At 37.5% G+C, this 23172-nt stretch overlaps 1 protein-coding gene across 1 annotated transcript; it reads right to left on the bottom strand.

Moving 5' to 3' along the window:
* Positions 1 to 898: 898 nt before the first annotated feature.
* dpysl5a (dihydropyrimidinase like 5a) lies at positions 899 to 21050 on the bottom strand. Its single transcript, XM_079442909.1, has 13 exons — positions 20913 to 21050; positions 16717 to 16985; positions 9637 to 9795; positions 9292 to 9471; positions 8939 to 9007; positions 8688 to 8732; positions 7812 to 7887; positions 7535 to 7691; positions 7278 to 7419; positions 6067 to 6209; positions 5746 to 5953; positions 5482 to 5650; positions 899 to 2478 (listed from the first exon to the last, which is right to left on the bottom strand). Exons 2-13 carry the CDS (start codon positions 16975 to 16977, stop codon positions 2393 to 2395), a joined length of 1695 nt encoding a protein of 564 aa, XP_079299035.1. The 5' UTR covers positions 16978 to 16985; positions 20913 to 21050; the 3' UTR covers positions 899 to 2392.
* Positions 21051 to 23172: the final 2122 nt, after the last annotated feature.

Genomic DNA, 23172 nt, shown 5'->3' with positions numbered 1-23172 from the left:
AACATGCCAAGGAGCCAGGACTTCCCTTTTTCACCTAAGTTTACAAGCATCTCAGTTAGGATGTCGTCCGGGCCAGCAGCTTTACCATTTTTGAGATGTTTCATGGCTATATTGAGCTTGGCACTAGTGAATGGTCTTGAGAGATTTGAAATGTTTTGACGTTACATAGCTTGGTAGAGCTTTTAAATCCAGAGGGTTTCCTGTTACCATGGCTGCCGCCATTTTCAATCAGTTGTGAGGCAATCTGATTTGGTGTGACATTGGTCACGGCTGGCGGAGTGATTTTTTCAGCGGTTAGCTTTTTAAAGACAGTCCATGCTTTATTGCTGTTCTTTGAGAAGTTCTCTATCATATCCTGCCAGGTTTCCCTTCTTTGGGCGCCATCAGAAATATATTCTTTGGTTTTTCCCATTGTGATGGATGATTAAGGGAATTTGGACTTTGTTTTCCCTCCTATTTATATTTCTGTGAAACAGGAAGCCGTGGCTGGATAATTTCATGTTCATAATCCCCCTGGAGTGCTCAAAATTCAAGATATTTTACTCGTAAGAATTTCTAGGGGGTACCAATAATTGTATCCAACATGTATTTGAGAAAAACATTTATTTCATAATGAGATTTCCCCCATTTTCAATAGTTTTACTTCAATGAAAAGTTAGATTTTTGTGATTTCTTTTTAAATAAAAGATCAAAAGGATTAATAATGCAGGTTATTTTCAGAGCCTTCTTTGATCATATTTACCAAGGGTGCCAATAATTCTGACCATGATTGTATACAGTATATATTATAAACATGTTTGTTAATTACTAATGAATTATAGTTATTTAATAACGTATATAAAATCAATGTATATAGAATATTCTATGTTGCATTTTATTCAATGATACATGCAGTCATGAGGTTGAAGAGGGTTTATTTGCACTTTTTCATGAGATAAACATAATACGTACAACTGTAGTGCATACACAGCTCATATTAAAAAATTGAAAAGCATACTGAAAATTCAGAATAAAAAAATACATGAATATTCAGCACCAACAGAAATGTTCTTGCCATTCTACTGCTTGTGTCACTGGAACATTGTACAGCTAAAGTTACTGTGTTTCGAACGGTCTCTACAGAAGGTATTCAAGTGCTTAGTTAGACATACATGTACAAACAGAACACATGCCTCAGTTAGCTGACTGGTGTCTTTTAACAGGGTTGGTTAGAAGTGAAGCAGAAATTTTCTGACTTGTTTTTGGAACATGCAGATCAATAGTCACTAATGCACAGTGTTCAGTGAACAACTGATGAAATTCAACTGTCATTACAGTTCAGTGTTCGGCTAACAGTTAATTCTAGAATAGATATACAGCTACACTGCAGAAATTATGCTATTGTTATGAAGAATAACTCGTAAGTGCCTGTAACACTAACAGGGAATGTAGACTTAGTGGATAAAAAGAAAATCTGGTCAGTTAAAAATGAAAGATCAATACATTTTTGGATTAGTTACACAGCTAAATTTGATATGTAACATTGTAAACAATGCTATTCTCAATTCACATTTTAGAAGGTCAGGTACGTGTGCTTATAAACGACATAAGGAAAATTGAAAACGCTTCTTATAAATTACTTTTTTGAATGTATAAGCAATACAAGTGACCTGTGTCATGAACTAAAACTAAAAATATGACAGAGAAACGATCAAATATCTCGCATTGCCTTTGAAATTTTAGTGTCAAAAATAAGATAATAAAAATAAGAACAAATATTAACACCTTGACACAAAGCAAAAATGAGTTTGTACCTGCTGTCACAAAGTGTTGTCGATTGGTCACTGTAAGAGTTGTAAGTGTAGAGAGGCAGAGCGTGTAACTCCAGATATAAACACTGAGGTAAATGTATAGTCATCTGCCAACACATTAAAACAGATCAAATATTAAATAACTTTACAATGGTTCACATTTTCAAGCCATGACCAAATACACAAACTAATAATATTCCCATTCTTAAACAACTTTCCAGTTGCTATCTTTAAAACAGTTTAAATGGCAGTTTGCGTAGAACGTACTGTTGTTAATGTTGTTAAACAAAAACAATTAGTAAAAGGATATGTCATTTATTTAGCACTACAACACAACCTTCACTATTTCATTTGACTGAATATGAAGAACAAAACACCCTGTAACATTTTGGATTACCAAATCTCTTACAAGTATTTCCAACATATACCTTGTTTTCCAATTTCCACACAAATATATTTTTCCCTTGTATACACGCACATATATAAGAAAAACACAGGAATTTAGTTGCAAGTGATTAAAATTAAATGATTTTCATCAGATGTGAGGTTGTCAAAAATGTAGGCGTTCAGCTGAAGACTTCCACGAGTGTTGATCCGAAATGTTACCAGATTCCACTAGAACGACCACCAGGGGGCGCCAGAATCCTTGCGGAAGCTCTCTTTGGAACATTATCATCAATTTGGGCACCTAGCCAAAAATAAAGACTGTTGAGCTACACAGGTTACTGTAATTGTAAATAAACACATTTACATAGTTTATAAATTTATATATTTTTCATTTCTATATTATTTTTTAAATATATAATTAAATATATTAAACAGAAATACGATTTAGACAATTTTATATTAATTTTATAATTATGTAAACATACACACACACACACACACATACATATATATATATATATATATATATATATATATACAGTCATAGCCAAAAATATCGGCACACTTGCAATTCTGTCAGAAAATGCAGCACTTCTCTCAGAAAATTGTTCCAATTGCAAATGTTTTGGTATTCACGTGCTTATTGTTTTTGTTTGCATTGCAACAACACACACAAAAAAAAAACTGAGAAGAAAAATCAAACTTGATAAAATTTCACACAGAACTCAAAAAATGGACTGGACAAAATTATTGGCACCTTGTCAAAATTGTAAGAAATAATTGCTTTTCAAGCATGTGATGCTCCTGTAATTTGTATTTAGACACACCTGCGGCAAGTAACAGGTGTGGGCAATATAGTAATCACACTTGCAACCAGTTAACATGAAGAAAAGTTGACTCAACCTTTGTGTTGTGTGTCACACTGAGCATGGTGAAAAGAAAGAAGTGTAAAGAGTTGTCTGTGGATTTGAGAGAAAAAATTGTGGGAAAACATGGACAATCTCAAGGCTACAAGTCCATCTCCAGAGAACTGCAACAATTTTCTGAGAGAAGGGTTGCATTTTCTGACACAATTGTAAGGGTGCTGATATTTTTGGCCATGACTGTATACACGTGTCGTGGTCAGAATTATTGGCACCCTTGGTAAATATGATCAAAGAAGGCTGTGAAAATTAATCTGCATTGTTAATCCTGTTGATCTTTATTTAAAAACTTCACAAAAATCTAACCTTTCATTGGATAATAATTTAAAATGGGAGGACATATCATTTATGTTTTTTAGAGAACACCTGACAAGATATCAGAGACCATTCCTTCATCTAGAATCTCTCCAGACCCTTTAGATTCACAGCTCCATGATGGTGCTTCTCTTCAGTTCACCTCACTCATTTTCTACAGGGTTCAGGTCAGAGTGGCCAGCAGAAGCTTGGTTTTGTGCCCAGTGACCCATTTTTGTGTTGTTTTTGAGGTTTGTGTTTGGATTATTGTCCGGTTGGAAGATCCAAACATGGCCCATTATAAGATTTCGAACAGAGTCAGTCACTTGTTGATTTTTTTTATCTGTTGGTATTTGATATAATCCATGATGTTATGTGTCTAAACCAGATGTCCAGGACCTCCAGCAGAAATATAGGCCCACAATATAAAAAATACAGCAGTATATTTCATTGTACATTTCATTGTAACCCATCAAGATGTGATGTTCAGAACATGGTAACTAGAGTGTTTGCTGCTAAAAAGCTCATTGAGTGATGAGTGAGGAGAATTTTTCATGAAACCCTCCCAAACAACATGTGGTGATGTAGGTGCTGTTTGACTATTTTTTTTTTAAGGTTTTTTTTTAAGGTTTTCTGCCCCCGAGACTTGACTATTTTCTGCAATTCTCCAGCTGTGGTCCTTGGAGAGTCTTTAGCCACTCAAACTCTCCTCCTCACCATGCATTAGGACGATATAGACACACGTCCTCTTCCAGGCAGATTCATAACATTTTATGTTGATTGGAAATTCTTAATTATTGCCCTGATGGTGGAAATGGGAATTTTCACTGCTCTAGCTCTTTTCTTAAAGCCACTTCACTAATTTGTGAAGCTCAATTATCTTTTGCTGCACATCAGAAATATATTCTTCTGTTTTTCTCATTGTGATGGATGATTAAGGGAATTTGGATTTTGTTTTCCTATTTATATTTCTGTGAAACAGGAAGCAAATTGCTGGATAATTTCACCCTGGAGTGCTCAAAATTGTGAATAAGAATGGGAATATACTTCAGATATATTTTACTCTAGGGGTATCAATAATTGTATCCAACGTGTATTTGAGAAACACATTTATTTTATGAGATTTTCCCCCATTTTCAATTGTTTTAGTTCAATGAAAGGATAGATTTTTGTGATTTAAAAAAAATAGATCAAAAGGATTAATAATGCAGGTTTATTTTCAGAGCCTTCTTTGATCATATTTACCAAAGGTGCCAATAATTCTGACCACGACTGTATATATAAGTATGTGTGCATGTATGATTATGTAAAATTATGTTCTGATTGTAGGAAATTAATCAAAACATTTAACAATGTAATTGTAATAACTGTAAAAAGGAAGAGAATGAGACTTTTTTGCATTACAATAAAAAATCCAGGGAAAATGTCAATAAATATTTTTACTGACATTGTACTGGCATTAAAAATAGGCTATGCAACTATATACAGTATATATATATATATGGCATGCAGTAGTATTCTGAAATGAGGAGGCAAAGTTTTTTTGTTATTTGTTATTTAACAAATGTAAATTCATGTCCCTGTCCCATTTTCTTGCTTCCATAAACATTATTTACGCTATCAGAAAAAAAATCTATTTTGGATTTTACATTAACAATAATAGGCTATTCTATTTATTAAAACCAAGTCTCATAAGTTTAGTGTTTTTAAGCAATTTGCATTTATTCCAAAATAATAACTCAAGCAGTAACAATTTAAACAATATATTTTACTTAAACAATTAGCCTATATATTTTGTTTATAGCTGTTCTTTTTAATAATAAACTTATTAAACTCTCGCTGTAACTTTACCCGCTGGTGTATCTGTTAGACAATTTTACCTTAGAAAAACAAGATATTTTTATGTCACTTTTTGTGTCATATTTTGTAATATTTGCATTGTTTTATTTTTGTACTATGATTTTATATTCTCATCCAATTTTTTGAAGAGGCACTGCCTCCTTGCCTCCTCCTTTTGCTGTTTGTGTGTGTGTTTTAGTGTCAAGTATAGAACTTTTTTTCATTAGATTTAATGTAGACTACTGTACCAGACAAACTAAAGCTGGACTCATGTAGGTCTCTCATTCCCCCGTGGCGCGTGCAGGGTCGTGGGTTCATGTCCCCATCTGAAGGGCCCACTTCCTTCTTCCCTGAATTCTGCACTGCAGCTACATCTCCAGTGTAGGGCGCACGCTCCACCCCCTTGAGTGCTTGACACTGAGAGAAGAGGGTCACAACCAAACAGTCGAGGCACTGCCATACACTTTAATAAAAAACAAGATCTACTGGAGTGAGAGTTGTGCTTTGAGTACCTTCTCCCGCTGCACCATTTTCTTGTAGAGGTAGTCTGGGAAGGTTCGGAGAGGGTAGAACTTTCCTGAGCCCTCAGCACAGGTGAAAATGCCGTTTTCATAGACCACGCGACCGCGGCTGATGGTTACCAGCGGGATGCCGTGACAACGTAGGTTCTCGTACAGATTTACATCTCCACCCTGCCATTGAGTGGTCACAGAGATGGTCCTACAGACACACAAAACCATTTAAAAATATGTAATTTCATTTTACAATACTTAGTATATGGAATGTTTTTTAAATTCTCAGCTGATTTGAATTGAATACATTATTTTGGAGACCTTGTTGATTCTGGATCCCAGACGACCACATCAGCATCGGCTCCAGGGATGATCCTGCCCTTCCTGGGGTAAAGGTTGTAGATCTTTGCAGCATTGGAGCTTGTGACAGCAACAAAACGATTCTCATCCATCTTGCCTCCGACCTATGAAGAAAGATAGAATGAGCTAAAAAAGTTTTTATTCTCCATGCATCGGTCATTTCCTGTCCTCTCCATGATTTTTTGTCTTTGCTGTGGTTTGAGCAGCAAGTTAACTGTCTATAATATGTTATATTAATACAATATTGTTATATAATTCATTACTTTTGTTAAATATTATTTATATACACTACCATTCAAAGGTTTGAGGTCAGAAAGATTTTTTTATAAAGAAATTAATAATTTTATTCTGCAAGGATGCCTTAAATTGATCAGAAGTGACAATAAACACATTTATGCTACAAAATAAATATTCAAATAAATGGTGTTCTTTTGAACCTTCTATTCATCAAATATCCCTGAAAAAAATGCAGCACGGTTTCAAAAACAAACAAACAAACAAGCGGTTTTAATTTTGACACTAAAGACTCTGCAATCAATTAATTAGTTAATCAATCAATTAAGGAATCAATTAATTAGATTTTAAAAATTAGGTTTAAAAATATACTTTTTAAAATTTAAATTATAATAATATTTCACAATATTACTGTTAGTACTGTATATTTTATTACACAAAGGCATCAAAATAATTGGTGAGTATCTTTGCGTTTTGTTGTTTTATTAATGTTAAAAGAATAGTTCACCCAAAAATAAAAATTCTGTCATAGTGTTTTATTTTTATACCATCATTTACTCAAAAGTTGAGTGAGTTTCTTTTGCTGCTGAACAGAAATGCTATTTTGAGGAACTTGGAAAACCAAACAGTTGTTGATTTAATCTTTTTACTTTGCAAACAGTAAGCAGAAGCAGTCTAGTCAATTGGTGGAGGGGACCTATCTATAATCTTTATATTTAAGTATGATAAAAATATATATACATATATACTTTAAATGTGTTATTGTAAGTTGGTCAAGCGCGACTGGCTCTTGTTATTCTACTACGTTTTTGTGTAGTTTTCAGCGCAACTGTTGCTATGGAGCGTTCTATTGCGTTTCGCCTCTTGGGCTTCTATACTCTTTGGTGCAAATGAAACATTATATTAACATTATATTGGCTATATTAACTGAAACATACCACTCCCCGCTCCCAAATAACACTCATGCGGTCCTGAACCCCAGGAACACCGTGAGGGATTTTAGTGAAGTCGTCTTTGCCCATGGCCTTCTGTTTAGTGGTGAAAGGTCGGTGGTCCGATGTCACAACGTTCAGAGTGTCACTGCATCACAGTGAAAAGGCTTTTATGTGACTGTACAGATATGACAAAATGACTAAATTTGTGCAGATCAATAGTCACTAAATGAAACTACTCAGTACACGGTCAATCCACTTACTTTCCCAGAAGGCTGAGCAGGTAATTGGGTGTGTTGGGGTCGAGTCTGAGTGGTGGCACAGTGACGAAAGCAGCTGCGTGAGCCCAGTCCTGGTGGTAGTACTGCATCCCGTTTAAGACAGCATGAGCAGTGGTCGTCTCTCCATGCACCACTTTCCCTGTCGACCAATCACGTTTCAGTATTTGGCGTCACATTGTGTCATTTACTGGTGAAGATTCGGATGTCATATATTAAAGTGACTGTGAATTGGCCTTGAGTGACATTGCCTGGCTCTTACCCTGCATTTTAGCGGATGCTAAAACATCCCCTGCTAAAATGCTGGACACATTCACAAGATATATGGGACAGTGGGCCTAAGAGACAAAAAAACAGAAACAATGCTGATCACATTTAAAGTCCTTAAAGGAACACTCCACTTTTTTTAAAATAGGCTCATTTTCCAACTCCCCAAGAGTTAAACAGTTGAGTTTTACCGTTTTCGAATCCATTCAGCCGATCTCTGGGTCTGGCGGTAGCACTTTTAGTGTAGCTTAGCATAGATCATTGAATCTGATTAGACCGTTAGCATCTCGCTCAAAAATGACCAAAGAGTTTCGATATTTTTCCTATTTAAAACTTGACTCTTCTGTAGTTACATCGTGTACTAAGACCGACGGAAAATGAAAAGGTGCGATTTTCTAGGCCGATATTGCTAGGAACTATACTCTCATTCCGGCGTAATAATCAAGGGACTCTGCTGCTGTACCATGGGTGCAGCAGCCGCAATGATATTACGCAGCACCTGAAAGTAGTCCCCAGCTAGGTAACTAGTTATGATATAGCTGGGGACTACTTTCAAGCGCTGCGTAATATTACTGTCAAAAACTGTCAAATTACTGAATAAGAGCAGATCTGCAATATGTTTTCAGTGTTTACATTACCCATGTGTTTTAATTCTGAAATACAGAATCTTTGTTTGTTATATTTAACACTAAACCGCTCATGTGTAGAATTACGGATACAGCATCTTGCTTAGAAAAGGCCCAATTGTAATCACCCAAGTCTATGTTAGTATTTCAAAAAGCACTTCGGAACCAGTAACAGCAGTTTGGGCTGTCATTGGAGCTGTAAATAATGAACAAAATACATCAACACTCTTGTACATCATACTCACTCTGTTAGAGACGGTAATAGCTCGGTGGACGGCCTCTGCTTCCAGCTGCACATGGAAAATTCCCAAGGTAAGTGAGAAAACACAAAAGTCACCAGTGAAACCTAATGATGAACAGATGCCTAAGAGTATTAATAGTCCATAGAAATGCAATATGGAGACGGGAAAGACTAGGAGCAGGAGAGAGAGTGGTTGTATCTAATATCTTAAAGGAAAACAATTTCATGGTCCCAGGATTTGAATGGTTACTTTACCTCCTCAGGTCTGCTTATCTCAATGCCCTCTGGTCCACTAATACCCAGATCCAGGGCTTCTCTGGCGCCCTAGTGTGAATGAATAAAAACATGCAATAACATGATAAATAACGACTATGCAGGAAGAAAGATGCCAACATTATTCATGATAATTTTGACCAAAATAAAGGCAGCATCACATACACTACTGTTCAAAAGTAAGGTCAGTCATTTCACATAACGCCGATAATTATTGATAAAAATTAATAGTGCTATTTCTCATGTGTGAAGCTGCTGCCTGTACACAGCTCACTAGGTTTTGGAGCAGAATTTGTTTCTATATTATGGTTTTGCACCAGTTCCCTGATTTATACCTCCGCAACCAGCTCTCCATTCTCCGCATGGACGCGAGCCACAGCACCGATGTCCTTACAGTTCTGCAGGGCCTGAAACAGCTCGCTGTCTCTAAGCATGTACATGTCCTTATATGCCATGAACATCTGGAAGGAGTTCACCCCTTTTTCCCGCACCAGTGTCTCCATTTGAGCCCTAACCTGTGATGACAAGACAAGTCAAGTCACCTTTATTTCTAAACCACTTTATACAACACATATTGTGTCAAAGAGGCTTCACAGTGATAAACAGGAAAAGCACTGAATCAATTACAGAAACTCAACTATGGAGACAGAGTTTGCATACTCAGCAAACACACTTTGTACCTTTGGTCCCCACCAGGTCACTCCCACATGAAGAGCGTAATCACAGCAGGCCTTGGCATCAGCGTGAGAGCGGCACTTTTCATAAGCGTCCAGCAATGATTCGTTCTTCTCTGGCAGCACATGACCAATTACCATAGTGGTGCCTCCAGCCAGAGCAGCCTGGAAATAATCAAACAACAGACTGACTGCTGAGGGATCCATACAGAATGAATACAAATCACTTGGTTTAATGGGCCAACAACAACATAACATAATGCCAACATGCTCACAAAAGCTTTGCATGAAATGGCACGATACATAACAGCACTCAGAAAACATTAATCAAGTTTAAATTAGACCTGTACTTGAGAACTGTATTCAAAATGTATCCGGAAGAGTTGCTAAGCCATTGTTTCACGGTGCTCTGGGTAGTGGTTAATAGGCATTTATATGCATTTACATTTATTCATTTAGCAGACGCTTTTATCCAAAGTGACTTATATGATGTTCTTTTCATTATTAAGGCATTGGTAAGAACTTCAGATTTTTTTCTAGGTTATTGCTGGAGTGATCCAGTAGTTGCTAGGGTGCTCTCATTATTGCTAGGGTGTGCATAATTATGAATATGGGACTGCTGATATAAACTTTTTGTATTTCATATGTACAAAAAGCACAATAATTGCAACATATGGTTAGAAAGCATGAAGCTTGCAGTGTTAGCATGCCAGTTTTTGTCAGCAGTCAAACAATCTGAAACATAATCTGAAAATTACAATCTGAAAACATCTTGCGAAGACGCAACCCATAGCAGTGCATTATGACGCTTCAGATTGTCTGATGGCAGACAAAAGTAAATGATAAATGGATGAGAGATCGTTACAAAAATGCGCATAAAATACACTAAACACAGAAGCTCAAACGTGTGTGACGCGCTAGAACAGACCTAACTGGTTCTCACGCACATTTCTTCTTATTTTGGGTTTTAATGGCAGGTGAACACCATAGACCAGAGGTCTTCAACCCTGCTCCTGGGGACCCACTCTCCTGGAAAGTTTATTTCCAACCGGCTTCAGCACACCTGCCTGCAATTTTCAAGCAGTCTTGAGGAGCTTGATTGGCTGCTTCAGGTGTGTTTGATTAGGGTTGAAGACCTCTGCCATAAAACCTATTTGGACGGGATTAGTTTTAAAGGGGTAGATGGGGTAATGTAATTTTACCACAGGACGTCTGTAATATTAATGGGAGATTCGCACGGGATTAGAAATCTCAGTAAAACTATCAGACGTGGGGGAGGGGTAACTCGATTTACGCACTGCTGTCACCTGCCTGTCGTCAAGTGCGTTTTATGTTACTTCCTGAATGTAAGAGCTCTTCATCGTTTGTAACAGTAAACATGCTTGAGGTGGTTTAGACAAGACAAGTGATGCTCTGAGTGATTGACAGGAGGCGTGACTAACTGCTGTGTGTGATATGAACTCACTGTCAGAGAGAGAGGAAGCGTAGTGTAGGTTTCCGTGAGCACGATTCGAGACGGAGAGAAACACGGACAAATGCGTTTCATCCATTCTTTCAGAGGATGGAAAGCAATGGGATCATTCGCGCAAAGACTTGGTTGACCCACTTAAGTGATTACCAGCTTGCATCAGTTGCTTTTATAGTGTGCTTAAACTCTAAAAATCACGGTTATTTTATTGCAACATTTTTTTGTGTTTGGGTAGTTTTTTGTGTAACCCAGCTCCTAGGACAGTCGCAACAACCCAGTGTGAGTGCAAGCAGATATATATTCTCTTCAGTTCTTTGTTTCATTTAATCTATAAAACATTAAACCATTTTATTTTATGCAAAGCAAACCAAGTCACCTAAATGAGCCGCAAAAAAATTTTTTTACTTATAAAAATTTTACTTTTATAAGTAAAAAAAAGCGAACAGTTAAGTCAGGTTATTTTTGCCCACCTCTCTCACTATACACAGCATGTAGCCTTAGCCTATAGCACTGTAGTAAAATCCCAGGACAACTCTAGTCCGAGCATCCACTGCTATTTGTCACTCTGCATTGTCTGGCATGAATATTCCATTTATTCATAAAGGTGGGTTACACGAGTGTAACAACTGGTTACACATGAGAGATATTGAGTTAGAAAATAGAGTAAATGAAGTAGGTGATTGCTCCGATCAACACACACACACACACACACATATATATGTATATGAATACTCAAATTGAAGAATGTAGTTTCAGGTTTCTAGATTTTAGGTTTATTATTATGTCATATACATTTTTGCTTTCTGCTCTTTTTATGTAGATTTCAAGTATTTAAGTTCATATAATACATTTATTTCAATTTCTGAAAAAAAAAATAGAAATAGAAACCATCAATAGGATTAGTAATGGTTTTACTGGAAATTGTATTGGTTTTAATGGAAATTGTAATGGACCCTATTGTTCTCTACTGGTAATTGGTTGCCTATTATTGTTGTTAAATAATATTATTGTTAAAACTTCTAAATCCTAATGGAACATGTCCCAAAACACACTACAGGAAACCATTATTTAATCGTTTTAATGATTAAAAGTTGATGGTTTGTGTAATGTTTGTAATGGCATTTGTAGTGGAAACCATTAGAATTTCTGTGATGGTTTCTATTGTTTTTTTTCAGCAGGGTCACCATGGGTTTTGAAAGTGAAAAAAGTGACAGTGATGTGACATACAGCCAAGTATGGTGATTCCATACTCGGAATTTGTGCTCTGCAATTAACCCATCCAAAGTGCACACACACACCCAGAGCAGTGGGCAGCCATTTATGCTGCGGCGCCCGGGGAGCAGTTGGGGGTTCGGTGCCTTGCTCAAGGGCACCTCAGTCGTGGTATTGATGGTGGAGAGAGCGCTGGACACTCACTCCCCCCACCTACAATCCCTGCCGGCCCGAGACTCGAACTCTCAACCTTTGGATTACGAGTCCGACTCTCTAACCATTAGGCCACAACTTCCCTATTTTGTGATGTTATTTGCCATAAATGCAATACATTGATTGCTGTAATATTGTGAGATAGTAGTGGCTGTTTGTACTTGTGGTGGGCCTATTTGGGAGAAAATCCAGGGCCGTTTTTTACTCCCAGTCCGTCCCTGCTGATGGCAGAAGGTCTGGGAAACTTGGCCGCTTTGAATGGCGAAGGCCCACCCAAGAGGCCAGATGATTGAGAGGTAAAGCAACCAATCACGTTTCGTTTTGTACCGTCATGTTTAGGCGAGTGGCAATGTTCCTACAATAACAGACCGGTGTGTACAACTCTTGGACATATTTTAAAAATTCTATGTCGCAAACTTTAAATATTTCTCATACTTTTGAAAATCCAGCGTTTAGTTGATCCTGATAAGCGCTCATTGTTACAGTTGTAAACACAATGGCTTTCTTCTTCCATGAGGGGGTTTGGCATCAAGGTGGAACGTTAAAGAACGCGACACACATCTCCCGGAAATCCTTTATAATTTAACCAATCCGATGACAACCGAAACTCCTGAAGTGTTTCCAATTTTGAGTGCCGTATGCATCAGACATTCAGCCACCGGTCCATGAGCGTGATCTCTTAGGTTGAGACTAAGGTGATCTGATGGTTGCTAGAGAATTGCTGGGCTGTTTTAAGGTGCTCTGGAGGTTTTTAGGGCATTGCAGGCATTACTAGGGTGTTCTGGTGGCTGCTGGGATGTTGCGATCATTGCTAGGGCACCATAAGGGTCTTCTGGTGGTTGACAGGGCATTGTTAGGCTGATGTAAGGGTGTTCTGGTGGTTGTTGGAATGCTGTGATTGTTACTGGGGGATTGTAAGGCTGTTTCAGGTGTTCTTTTGATTAGGATGTACTGATTGTTTCTAGGTATTTGCTAAGGGTGATCTGGTGGTTGCTGGGGAATTGCAAGACTATATTCAAAGTGTTGTGATGGTTGCTAGGATGTTCAGATAATTTCTAGGTCATTACTAGGGTGTTCTGGTGGTTGCTAAGAAATTCTGAGGCTGTTTTAAGGTGCTCTGGAGGTTTCTAGGGCATTGCAGATGTACTAGGGTGTTCTGGTGGTTGCTAGGATGCTCTAATTGTTGCTACAATAGGGTGTTTGGGTGGTTTCTGGGGTAGTATTTTTGGCATTACTAGGGTATTCTGGTAGTCGCAGGGAAGCTTTGATTGTTGGTAGGGAATTGCAAGGCTGTTTTTTAAAGTTTTCTACTGATTGCTAGGATTTTTGATAATTTCTAGGTCATTCCTAAAGTAATCTGGTGGTTGCTAGGGAATTCCGATGCTGTTTTAAGGTGCTCTGGAGGTTTCTAGGGCATTGCAGGCATTACTAGGGTGTTCTGGTTGCTGCTGGGATGTCGAGATTAGGGCTGGGCGATATAGCTAATTCACGATATAATGTTCCATATCATTCGGTATCAGGTGGTTGCTGGGATGCTGTGATTGTTGCTGGGGAATTGCAAGGTTCTTCTGGTTAGGATGTACTGATTTCTTTGGCCGTTGCTACGGTGATCTGGTGGTTGCTAGGATGCTCTGATCATTGCTAAAGTAGGATGTTCGGGTGGTTTCTAGGGCATTATGGGCATTACTAGGGTGTTCTAGTGGCTGCTGGTTTGATCATTGCTAGGGCACTGTGAAGCCGCCTTTCCACTGCACACGATATTCGGAAACGACTGTCACATTTCTCCCCCTAGTGGCAGTCGCACAGAACTTTCAAACTGGTCGCGCAGCAACCGTTACCTCTGCATATATTTACCATGGTAAAATTAATGATTTGAATAATTAATGTATGAATGTATCGTCACAAATGACCCCCAAAATAAAAACATAGGTAGGTTTTATGGGGCTAATCAACGTAAATAATGATTTAATAATTATAAAATAATTATTTCTGCTATAATTATCCTAAAGCACCATTTTACCGAAATAGTGTTTAATGAATAATGTTAAAGTGAACAAAATATTGATAATTCTATCCTTACGCTCATAGTTTTTAATAGAATACATCACATCCGGTTGGGCAGTCGCACACGGTCTAGCCGCAGAAGTTAAAATATTTTAACGCATCTGAAGCTCAAATCGGATCCGAATGTTTCCGCATACGCATATGATCGGAATTCCATACAGCTTCCGCATTACTCTCCATTGGAAATTAATGACTTCCGGTCTGTCGCTTGTCAGAGATAGTGAAAAGGGCGGCTTGAGGGTGTTCTGATGGTTGCCAGGGCATTGCTAGGCTGATGTTAGGGTGTATCTCTCAGTATAAGCCTATATGAGGTATGAGTTGTTGTTGTATTTTTTTTGCGCCTGTGGATTATCCACCAAAAAGTTATACAATAATAATATGTATTTCTCATATTGCTTTAGCCAACACCACTAATTAATATCCCACAATATCTGTCTGAGCATAATGTTTTACAGAAAAACACACAATTAGTAGAAGACCTTTTTTTAGTACGAGGAAACAATGATTAACAGTAATTCAACCACAAAAACGGTCCTCTTTAAAAACATCTCTCAGCTGACACAATCCGGACAGCCACATCCACTAAAGGGGTGTGTATTTGTGCACCATTGTCTTCCAGCACAATGGCACGAGTGAAAGGCTTTTGCAGTAGTCTTTGCAGCAGTGCTCCTGTATCTATGGAAACAGAATCTGATCTCCATTTGTCTCTGTGCCCGGCGAGTCTTATGGCTGTAGTGGGGAGGAGGGGGGAAGAGAATGCCACTTGTGTTGCCAAGGCTAACAATAACAGCGTCGATAACAACTCTTTATTTGTCATCTCAAAGCCCCCAGCACTAGAGCGTGTATGTATTTGTGAGGGTGAATCGTGCCCTGTGGTTGACGGAGGCAGATTGTGAGTGTGCAATGCTCACTCTTGCATCTCAGTGTCTGCTAAGTGATCCATGGGATTTATTTAGGCAGGGCTGCTGAAGCGAGTGCATCACTGCTTTTGAAGTATTTATAAAACAAGAACAAATGAATGTGACATTAAATGGATGTTACTTCACACATCATTTTAGTTCAGATCTTCCACTGTATGAAAAACGCTTATCTGAAAAAACTCATATAGCCTAAAATACAGTCATATAATGCAAGGAAAATCAAAGTACATTTTTGAAAAATAATTAAGAGTACAATCCTCTAAGCAGTACTATCATACTAGTTACTTTTGAGGAGAAGAACTTATTGAATTGTCGTGAGATAATAGGCCCCTGACAGATGGTGGGAGCCACCCAAGGTGTGGGGGGTGCGAAGTAAAAAAAATCAATTGTTTGCTTCTACTTTTTCTCTATATGCCCCAACTGGTACCACACTATTTCATCTTAGAAGTGACAAAGCTGAAGCCTTAAGCCATTTTAATAACCTCCCTAGTTCTTTTACATTAGATTTTAAATATCTAATGTCTATGACATACGGGGACAAATTAGATATTGTGGCCATGAGTTAAGAATTTGTTCAAACAACTTATTCATTTTTTACAATGTTTTTTGGTAAATTGCCACAATTTATCTAAATTAAAACAAGGAAACAAATTAATAAAAACATGGCAAAATATGGGATTGGTATGTGGCGCAAACCCGATTCAATCCTACGTTTTCCACATGAGTAGCATTGTATTCAAAGAATTTACTAACCACAGATATAGCACAGAAATAGGAAACTGGTGTATGATCAGATAAATTACTTTAAATCTGTATAAAATTAAACACTTATTTAAAATAATTAAATATTATTTTAGCTGGGAATCAAAATATTCATAACCACGGCAACAGTGTTTCAGTAAGGAGACATATATGATTATCAGTCAACAACGTAAATCAGTATTTTACTTTTGTAATGTGACATAATTCCAACTGAAACAGGACACAATCTTAGGGTGGGACCATTTGATTTAAACCATTGGGAATTGAATGAATTGTAAGAGGAGGGATTGAAAAATGAGGTCTTGATGATGTCAGCCAAATAAAAATGTTGTTCAGAGGTGGAGCGAGATTTTCTTTAGAATAACGTGGACTGATAAATAATTCCTAGTACGACCAATAACATATAATGAATGTAAGTCAGTTCTGAGTAAATTCTGACTTTCATACCTTGGTGCCGCTGTAGAAGTCATCCGCGGTGTTGGCGTTCATGAAGCTCTCGTTCAGGTGAACACTGGTGTCTATGCCACCCGGAAGCACCAGCTTTCCTGTGGCATCTATAACCTTGGCCCCACCTGGGATCATCAGCTCCTTGCCCACTTGCTGGATAATGCCATTCTCAATGTACACATCCGCTTCTTGTGTGAAGTCATCGTTCACCACTTTACCTCCTTTTATAAGAATGCGCACCGTTGCTGAGCTGGAAGACATGGTTCAACCTACGAGAATCCAGAGACAAAGTGTCGATGTGTATTATATAAAACAACAAGGTCTTTATAACCCATTCAGTCATTTTTTGAAATAAATAATACTAATGATTAAGGATGCATTAAATTGATTAAAAATGACAGTAAATGTTTTTTTTTCATTATTACAAAAGATTTATATTTCAAATAAATGTTCTATTCAGCAATGATTCCTGAAATAAAAATATATTAATGTTTTCCACAAAAATATTAAGCAGTGCAACTTCTTTCAACATTGTTAATAATAAGAAATGTTTCTTAAGCACCAAATCAGTATATTAGAATGATTTCTGAAGGATCGTGTGACACTGAAGGCTGGAGTAATGATGCTGAAAATTCCGCTTTGCCATCACAGGAATAAATTACATTTTAAAATGAATTCAAATAGAAAACAGGTAGGCCTATTTTAAATTGTAATAATACTTCACAAAATTACAGTTTTTACCAGGGCTCTAGACTGTGACTGAGAACGTATGAGTTCAAATTTGACGTGGTCCTTGGTCTGCTCTGCTCCATACAGCGCATGCTGCAGAGCCGCAGCACGGTGTATCAGGAGTCAGATTTCACAGATTACATGAAAGAGACTGATAGAGGTACTTTCAGTACGAGCGCTTTGGGTGTATCGCCAATTGAGCACGAGCACAAAGGTGCGCACTGAAAAAATGACGTGAAAACGATGATGGATAGAGGATTTGGTTTTCAAGCGAAGTATAAAAGTAAAGTAAAAGACCACTTCTTAAACCAGAGAAGGTGAACATGTTGGTTTTCTTGGGAAAAAACATGCAAGCACTATCACCGACAGCCAAATAGCTCACTTTACGCGATGGAGGCGTACATTTTCTTATTTATTTGATTCCACAGTGTTTGCTAAACTTTCTGTAATTTATTAGCAAATATATAATACAGCATGTGGTGTGTGCCATGCCTCGTCTTATTTATTTTTGTTAATAAATGTTATATATGCTAGTTTGTCATTGTACTGTTTTATTGTTGTTGTGCTTTTCATGAAGAATACCAATGAATCTTTCAAGCATTTGTTTTAGTCTTAAAGTGAAAGGTGTAAAGATGTAAGCACAACAGAAAATGAGCTTTTCTTGTAAAACGTGACACTAAGATCTCGAATTCAAATGCGAAAGTGAAAGCAACCGAAGCCTGGCTTATAACATAGCAAAAGAGGAACTCCCATCACAAAATTCAAATCATAAATAATACTGATGAAAAAGAATGGGTTGAATGTTAATCCCACATTTGTTACCATAACTATTAACTATGATTACGGAAAAACTATTCATCAGCATCTCATGATTAATCTCATGTTATGGCAAAAAAAAAAAAAAGTGCGACCAAATCATGTGCTGGTGTGACCAACTGAGAAAGTTTGTCGCACCAGCGCGACCAGTGGAAAGAATGAGTCTAGAGCCCTGTTTACTGTATTTTATCAAACATATGAAGCCAATTAAATCATTTACATTTTTAATTACTATAGAAATTTCCAGAAATGTTCCACTATATTGAGATTATAGTGACTGATACTTCCTTCCAGGCTTTCCATAATCATGGGAAGTGGCTTATATAACCCGTTTATTTAATAATATACACCCCATACTTTTGGAATGACATCACATGTCTCAACAGAGAGCTTGCAGCAATCCATATTTCCACATTTGGGCTATGGAAACCAACTATGTCCTTACTTGACATCCAAACAGGATCAATCATTCATATCACAGTCCAAATATTCCACAACATTAGTTTAAAGAGGTTGCAAAGCATTACGCCATTCTAGAATATCACTTTAGCGGGTAAACTGACACCAACATGTGTGATTATCGTCAGTTGGCATGATTAGTCACATTATCGACTCCAGCCTTTAACATGGTAATTACATGTGAACATATTAATTATTCATGACACATTAAAGCAATTTCAGCACTGCAACAAACGTTCCAGTAATGTTGATTCAACAAACCTCAACATCCAACACACTACAGAAACAGGGTGTGGAATTCATATTAAATGCTCAAAAATGATCAGAGCAATTCTGACCCAGATTTTCCAGCGTTGCATGTGCTGGGATGTGGGATTGTTAGCAGGAAATATATGTAGGCTAGCAGCTGTTGCTGTACATTCCCTGCAGCACCGCACTTCCTTATGATCTAATCCCAAGTGAAAGCATGTATGCGAGTCTATGCTGCAAAGTGAGTTGGGGGCAGGTGGGTGCGGCATATTCACAGCATGGCGCTGCCCAGGGTCCCCCCTCCCCCCTGTTCTGAGCCCCTGATGGTGAATGGCGTGTGTGTATGTGTGCAAGGAGGGGCTACTATGGAGCTGGAGAATAAGGGTGTGTCCTCAGACATCCTACTATAAAAAGAAACAGTACGGTGCATGAGCTACATCTGTCCTGTCCTCACAACACAGCCTGAAGAAAAATAATTGGAGCATTTGTTCCTCGCCATGACTCATGGAGGCCTTCCTCAGGAATGACCTACTTTTGAACCGTGCCATATTCCATGAGATCCAGATGGCACTCTTCTGGGTAGCATGAAGTACATGGAAACTTCTGATCTTTCTTGTGGAAACAAATTTCATTCAGTAAAACAGGACGGGATATTCAGTGCAATTTGAACTATTAGAGCAAAAAGAAATATATATATATATAAATATTCCGTTTATTGCACTAATTCTTTCTGCTCTAATAGTTCAAATTGCACTGAAAATCCCGTCCTGTTTTACTGAATTAAATATATATATATATATATATATATATATATATATATATATATATATATATATATATATATAATTTTAATATAAATTTAAATTAAATATTTAATTTAATTTTAGATTGAATAATATTTAAATATTTAAAATTATATATTGTTTTAGACAATAAATACAATTTCAAATAATATTTACATAATAGTAAATAAAATATTAATTGTGCCAATGGAAAATATAAATGTAATTGAAAAACAGGAAGAACTGGTGCAATATATGTAATGTACATAATTTCAAATAATATTTTAAATTGCACACAAATATTTTAAATGATATACTGTATTCTACAATATATAATTTTAAATATTTTAAAATTTATTTTAGAATACATTATATTATTTTCATTTTTATGCTGAAATGTCCATTGCAATAATATTAAAGGAATGAAAAGACAGTAAGAATCTATCTCTATTTATATAGCATATATTTAATATTAACATTATAAAATATATTGGCATATATTATATCAGAATTTTCATGCTAGAATACTTTTAGTTTGCAAAGCATGCATGCAGTCACGTGAAGCGAAAACATGACTACAAGAGGTATTTTATGAACAGGTACACATGCACATTTGTGCAATGCATAGCATCAGTAATGTCTTCTGATATGTAGATTGCATGGACGAGGCTTCATTTAGAGGCTGATGATGATGGTGATGTAGACTCATCCCATATCGAGGGTGTCACACAAAGGGGCGACCAAGCCCTTAATCTACACAACACATTCAATATGTCTCAAGGCATCAAGAAATGCCAACGTGCGTTGGTTTTTCAACATTAATAAGGATATTATAACAGCTTCATAACGGAAATATCAGATGTCGGGCGTGCGCTCGCGTTTAATCGTGATTATTGCTGGTGGGCTCGAGCTGTTTATGTGCATATGACATTCACATTGATTGACTAGATTATTAAATATCGTTCAATCGATAGTTAAACCATTACCAACTCACATTAGGAAATATATACGGGAAACACGAGACGCAAGACTGGGAGATTCTTTCCATACCACAAAATTACACGATTCAGAGCCAAGCAATATATCTCTGTGCTAGTCACTGAGGAGTTTCTGAAAATAGTTTACAGATGAATGCAAAATAGCGAGGCATAGTGCACTTACTTCCTTTGTTATATCCTTAAAAAGCGCTTTTCCTTCACTTTCAGCACTGGGGAACAATAAAGCCTGTTAGACGGCAGGCAGATGCTTCTGTTGGTCCAGCCCGGTAAACCTTACGCTTGCAGCAGCATCCAGACTGTGAGAGCCGGCGCCGACCAATCACAGGAGAGATACACAGCGAAGGCCTCAGCAGCGGCCAATGGCAATGCAGTATGGGCGTGTCCTGTCGTCAGTGGTACGTACCATTTATACAGATTCACAGGGGATGGAACTGGATCATTATGCCAATGTGGCAACCGTGCAAACCAGACCATGAAGTACTACATTTTTTGTAGCGTTTTTTTTAAATAAATGTATATTAACATAAAATGTACAAATATACATTAGCATGTATTAGCAAAGTTTTATATCGATTTAACCATAGATCAACATTAATAAAATATATTATAACAATTATTTAAAAGTGTATATATGTAATTGTGTCCATATACTCATGCTTATAATAAATATGTGACCCTGGCTGTGAAACAGCTAAAGTAATGGGGGAAGTCGTGGCCTAATGGTTAGAGAGTCGGACTCGTAACCGAAAGGTTGCGAGTTCGAGCCCCCGGCCGGCAGGAATTGTAGGTGGGGGGAGGGAACGTCCAGCGCTCTCTCCACCCTCAATACCACGACTGAGGTGCCCTTGAGCAAGGCACCGAACCCCCAATTGCTCCCCGGGCGCCGCAGCATGGCTGCCCACTGCTCCGGGTGTGTGTTCACGGTGTGTGTGTGTGTGTGTGTGTGTGTGTGTGTGTGTGTGTGGATTTGTTCACTACTCACTGCTGTGTGTGTGCACTTGGATGGGTTAAAGGCAGAGCACCAATTTCGAGTATGGGTCACCATACTTGACAATACGTCACGACTTTACTTTACTTTACTTTAATTATTTTTGTAATTTAAACTTTTTTTTTTGTGTGTGTGTGTGATTTACTGTTTTCTACATAAAATCATCCTTCATAAGGTAAAGAACATTCTGTGAAAATGTTACCTTGATTCCTTTAAAATTGACTGAGTAAGACCACGTCAAAGATTGAAATCATAGTGAAATTAATGGTCAAAGTCAAAATCAAAATTTGATGCTCGTTATCTTATAATTCGATTTTGAGACTAGCCTGGGTTTCACAGAGAGGGTCACATATAATTTATTTAAAAACATTTTTTTTGTCATTCCCAGAATGTAACTATTATACATACAACACAGATACACAAAGTATTACATACAGGTACATCTAAAAAAAAATTGAAAATCGTGAATAAACTTATTTCAAAAAGTGAAACTTTCATATATTTTAGATTCATTACATATAAAGTAAGACATTTCAAAAGTTTTTTTGTTTTAATTTTGATGATTAGAGCTTATAGCTCATGAAAGTCAAAATCCAGTATCTCAATATATTATAATATTTATATTTGAGTTTCATTAAATGACCATCCCTACAACATAAATTCCGGGTATCTCTTGTTCTTTGAAACCACAAGAATGGGGAAGACTGCTGACTTGGAAACGGTCCAGAAGACGAACATTGACGCCCTCCACAAAGAGGGTAAGTCACAGAGGGTCATTACTGAAAGGTGTGGCTGTTCACAGAGTGCTGTATCAAAGCATATTAAATGCAAAGTTGACTGGAAGGAAGAAATTGGGTAGGAAAAGGTGCACAAGCAACAGGGATGACCACAAGCTTGAGAATACTGTCAAGCAAAGCTGATTCAAACACTTGGGAGAGCTTCACAAGGAGTGGACTGAAGCTGGAGTCAGTGCATCAAGAGTCACCACGCTCAGACGTCTGCAGGAAAAGGGCTGCCAAGCCACTTCTGAACCAGAGACAACATCAGAAGCATCTTACATGGGCTGTGGAGAAAAAGAACTGGACTATTGCTCAGTGGTCCAAAATCCTCTTTTCAGATAAATTTAAATTTTGCTTTTCATTTGGAAATCAAGGTCTGGAGTCTGGAGGAAGACTGGAGAAGCACAGAATCCAAGCTGCTTGAAGTCCAGTGTGAAGTTTCTGAAGTCAGTGATGATTTGGGGTGCCGTGACGTCTGTTGGTCCATTGTGTTTTGATCAAGTCCAAAGTCAATGCAGCCGTCTACCAGGAGATTTTGAAGCACTTTATGCTTCCATCTGCTGACAAGCTTTATGGAGATGCTGATTTGCTTTTCCAGCAGGACTTCTGCACCTGCCCACAGTGCCAAAACCACTTCCAAGTGCTTTGCTGACAAT

The sequence above is a fragment of the Barbus barbus genome (assembly GCF_936440315.1).
Source record: "Barbus barbus genome assembly, chromosome: 20".
Taxonomy (NCBI): Eukaryota; Metazoa; Chordata; class Actinopteri; order Cypriniformes; family Cyprinidae; genus Barbus; species Barbus barbus.
The sequence above is the reverse complement of the archived record's forward strand: the minus strand, read 5'-3'. Positions and strand labels throughout refer to the sequence as shown.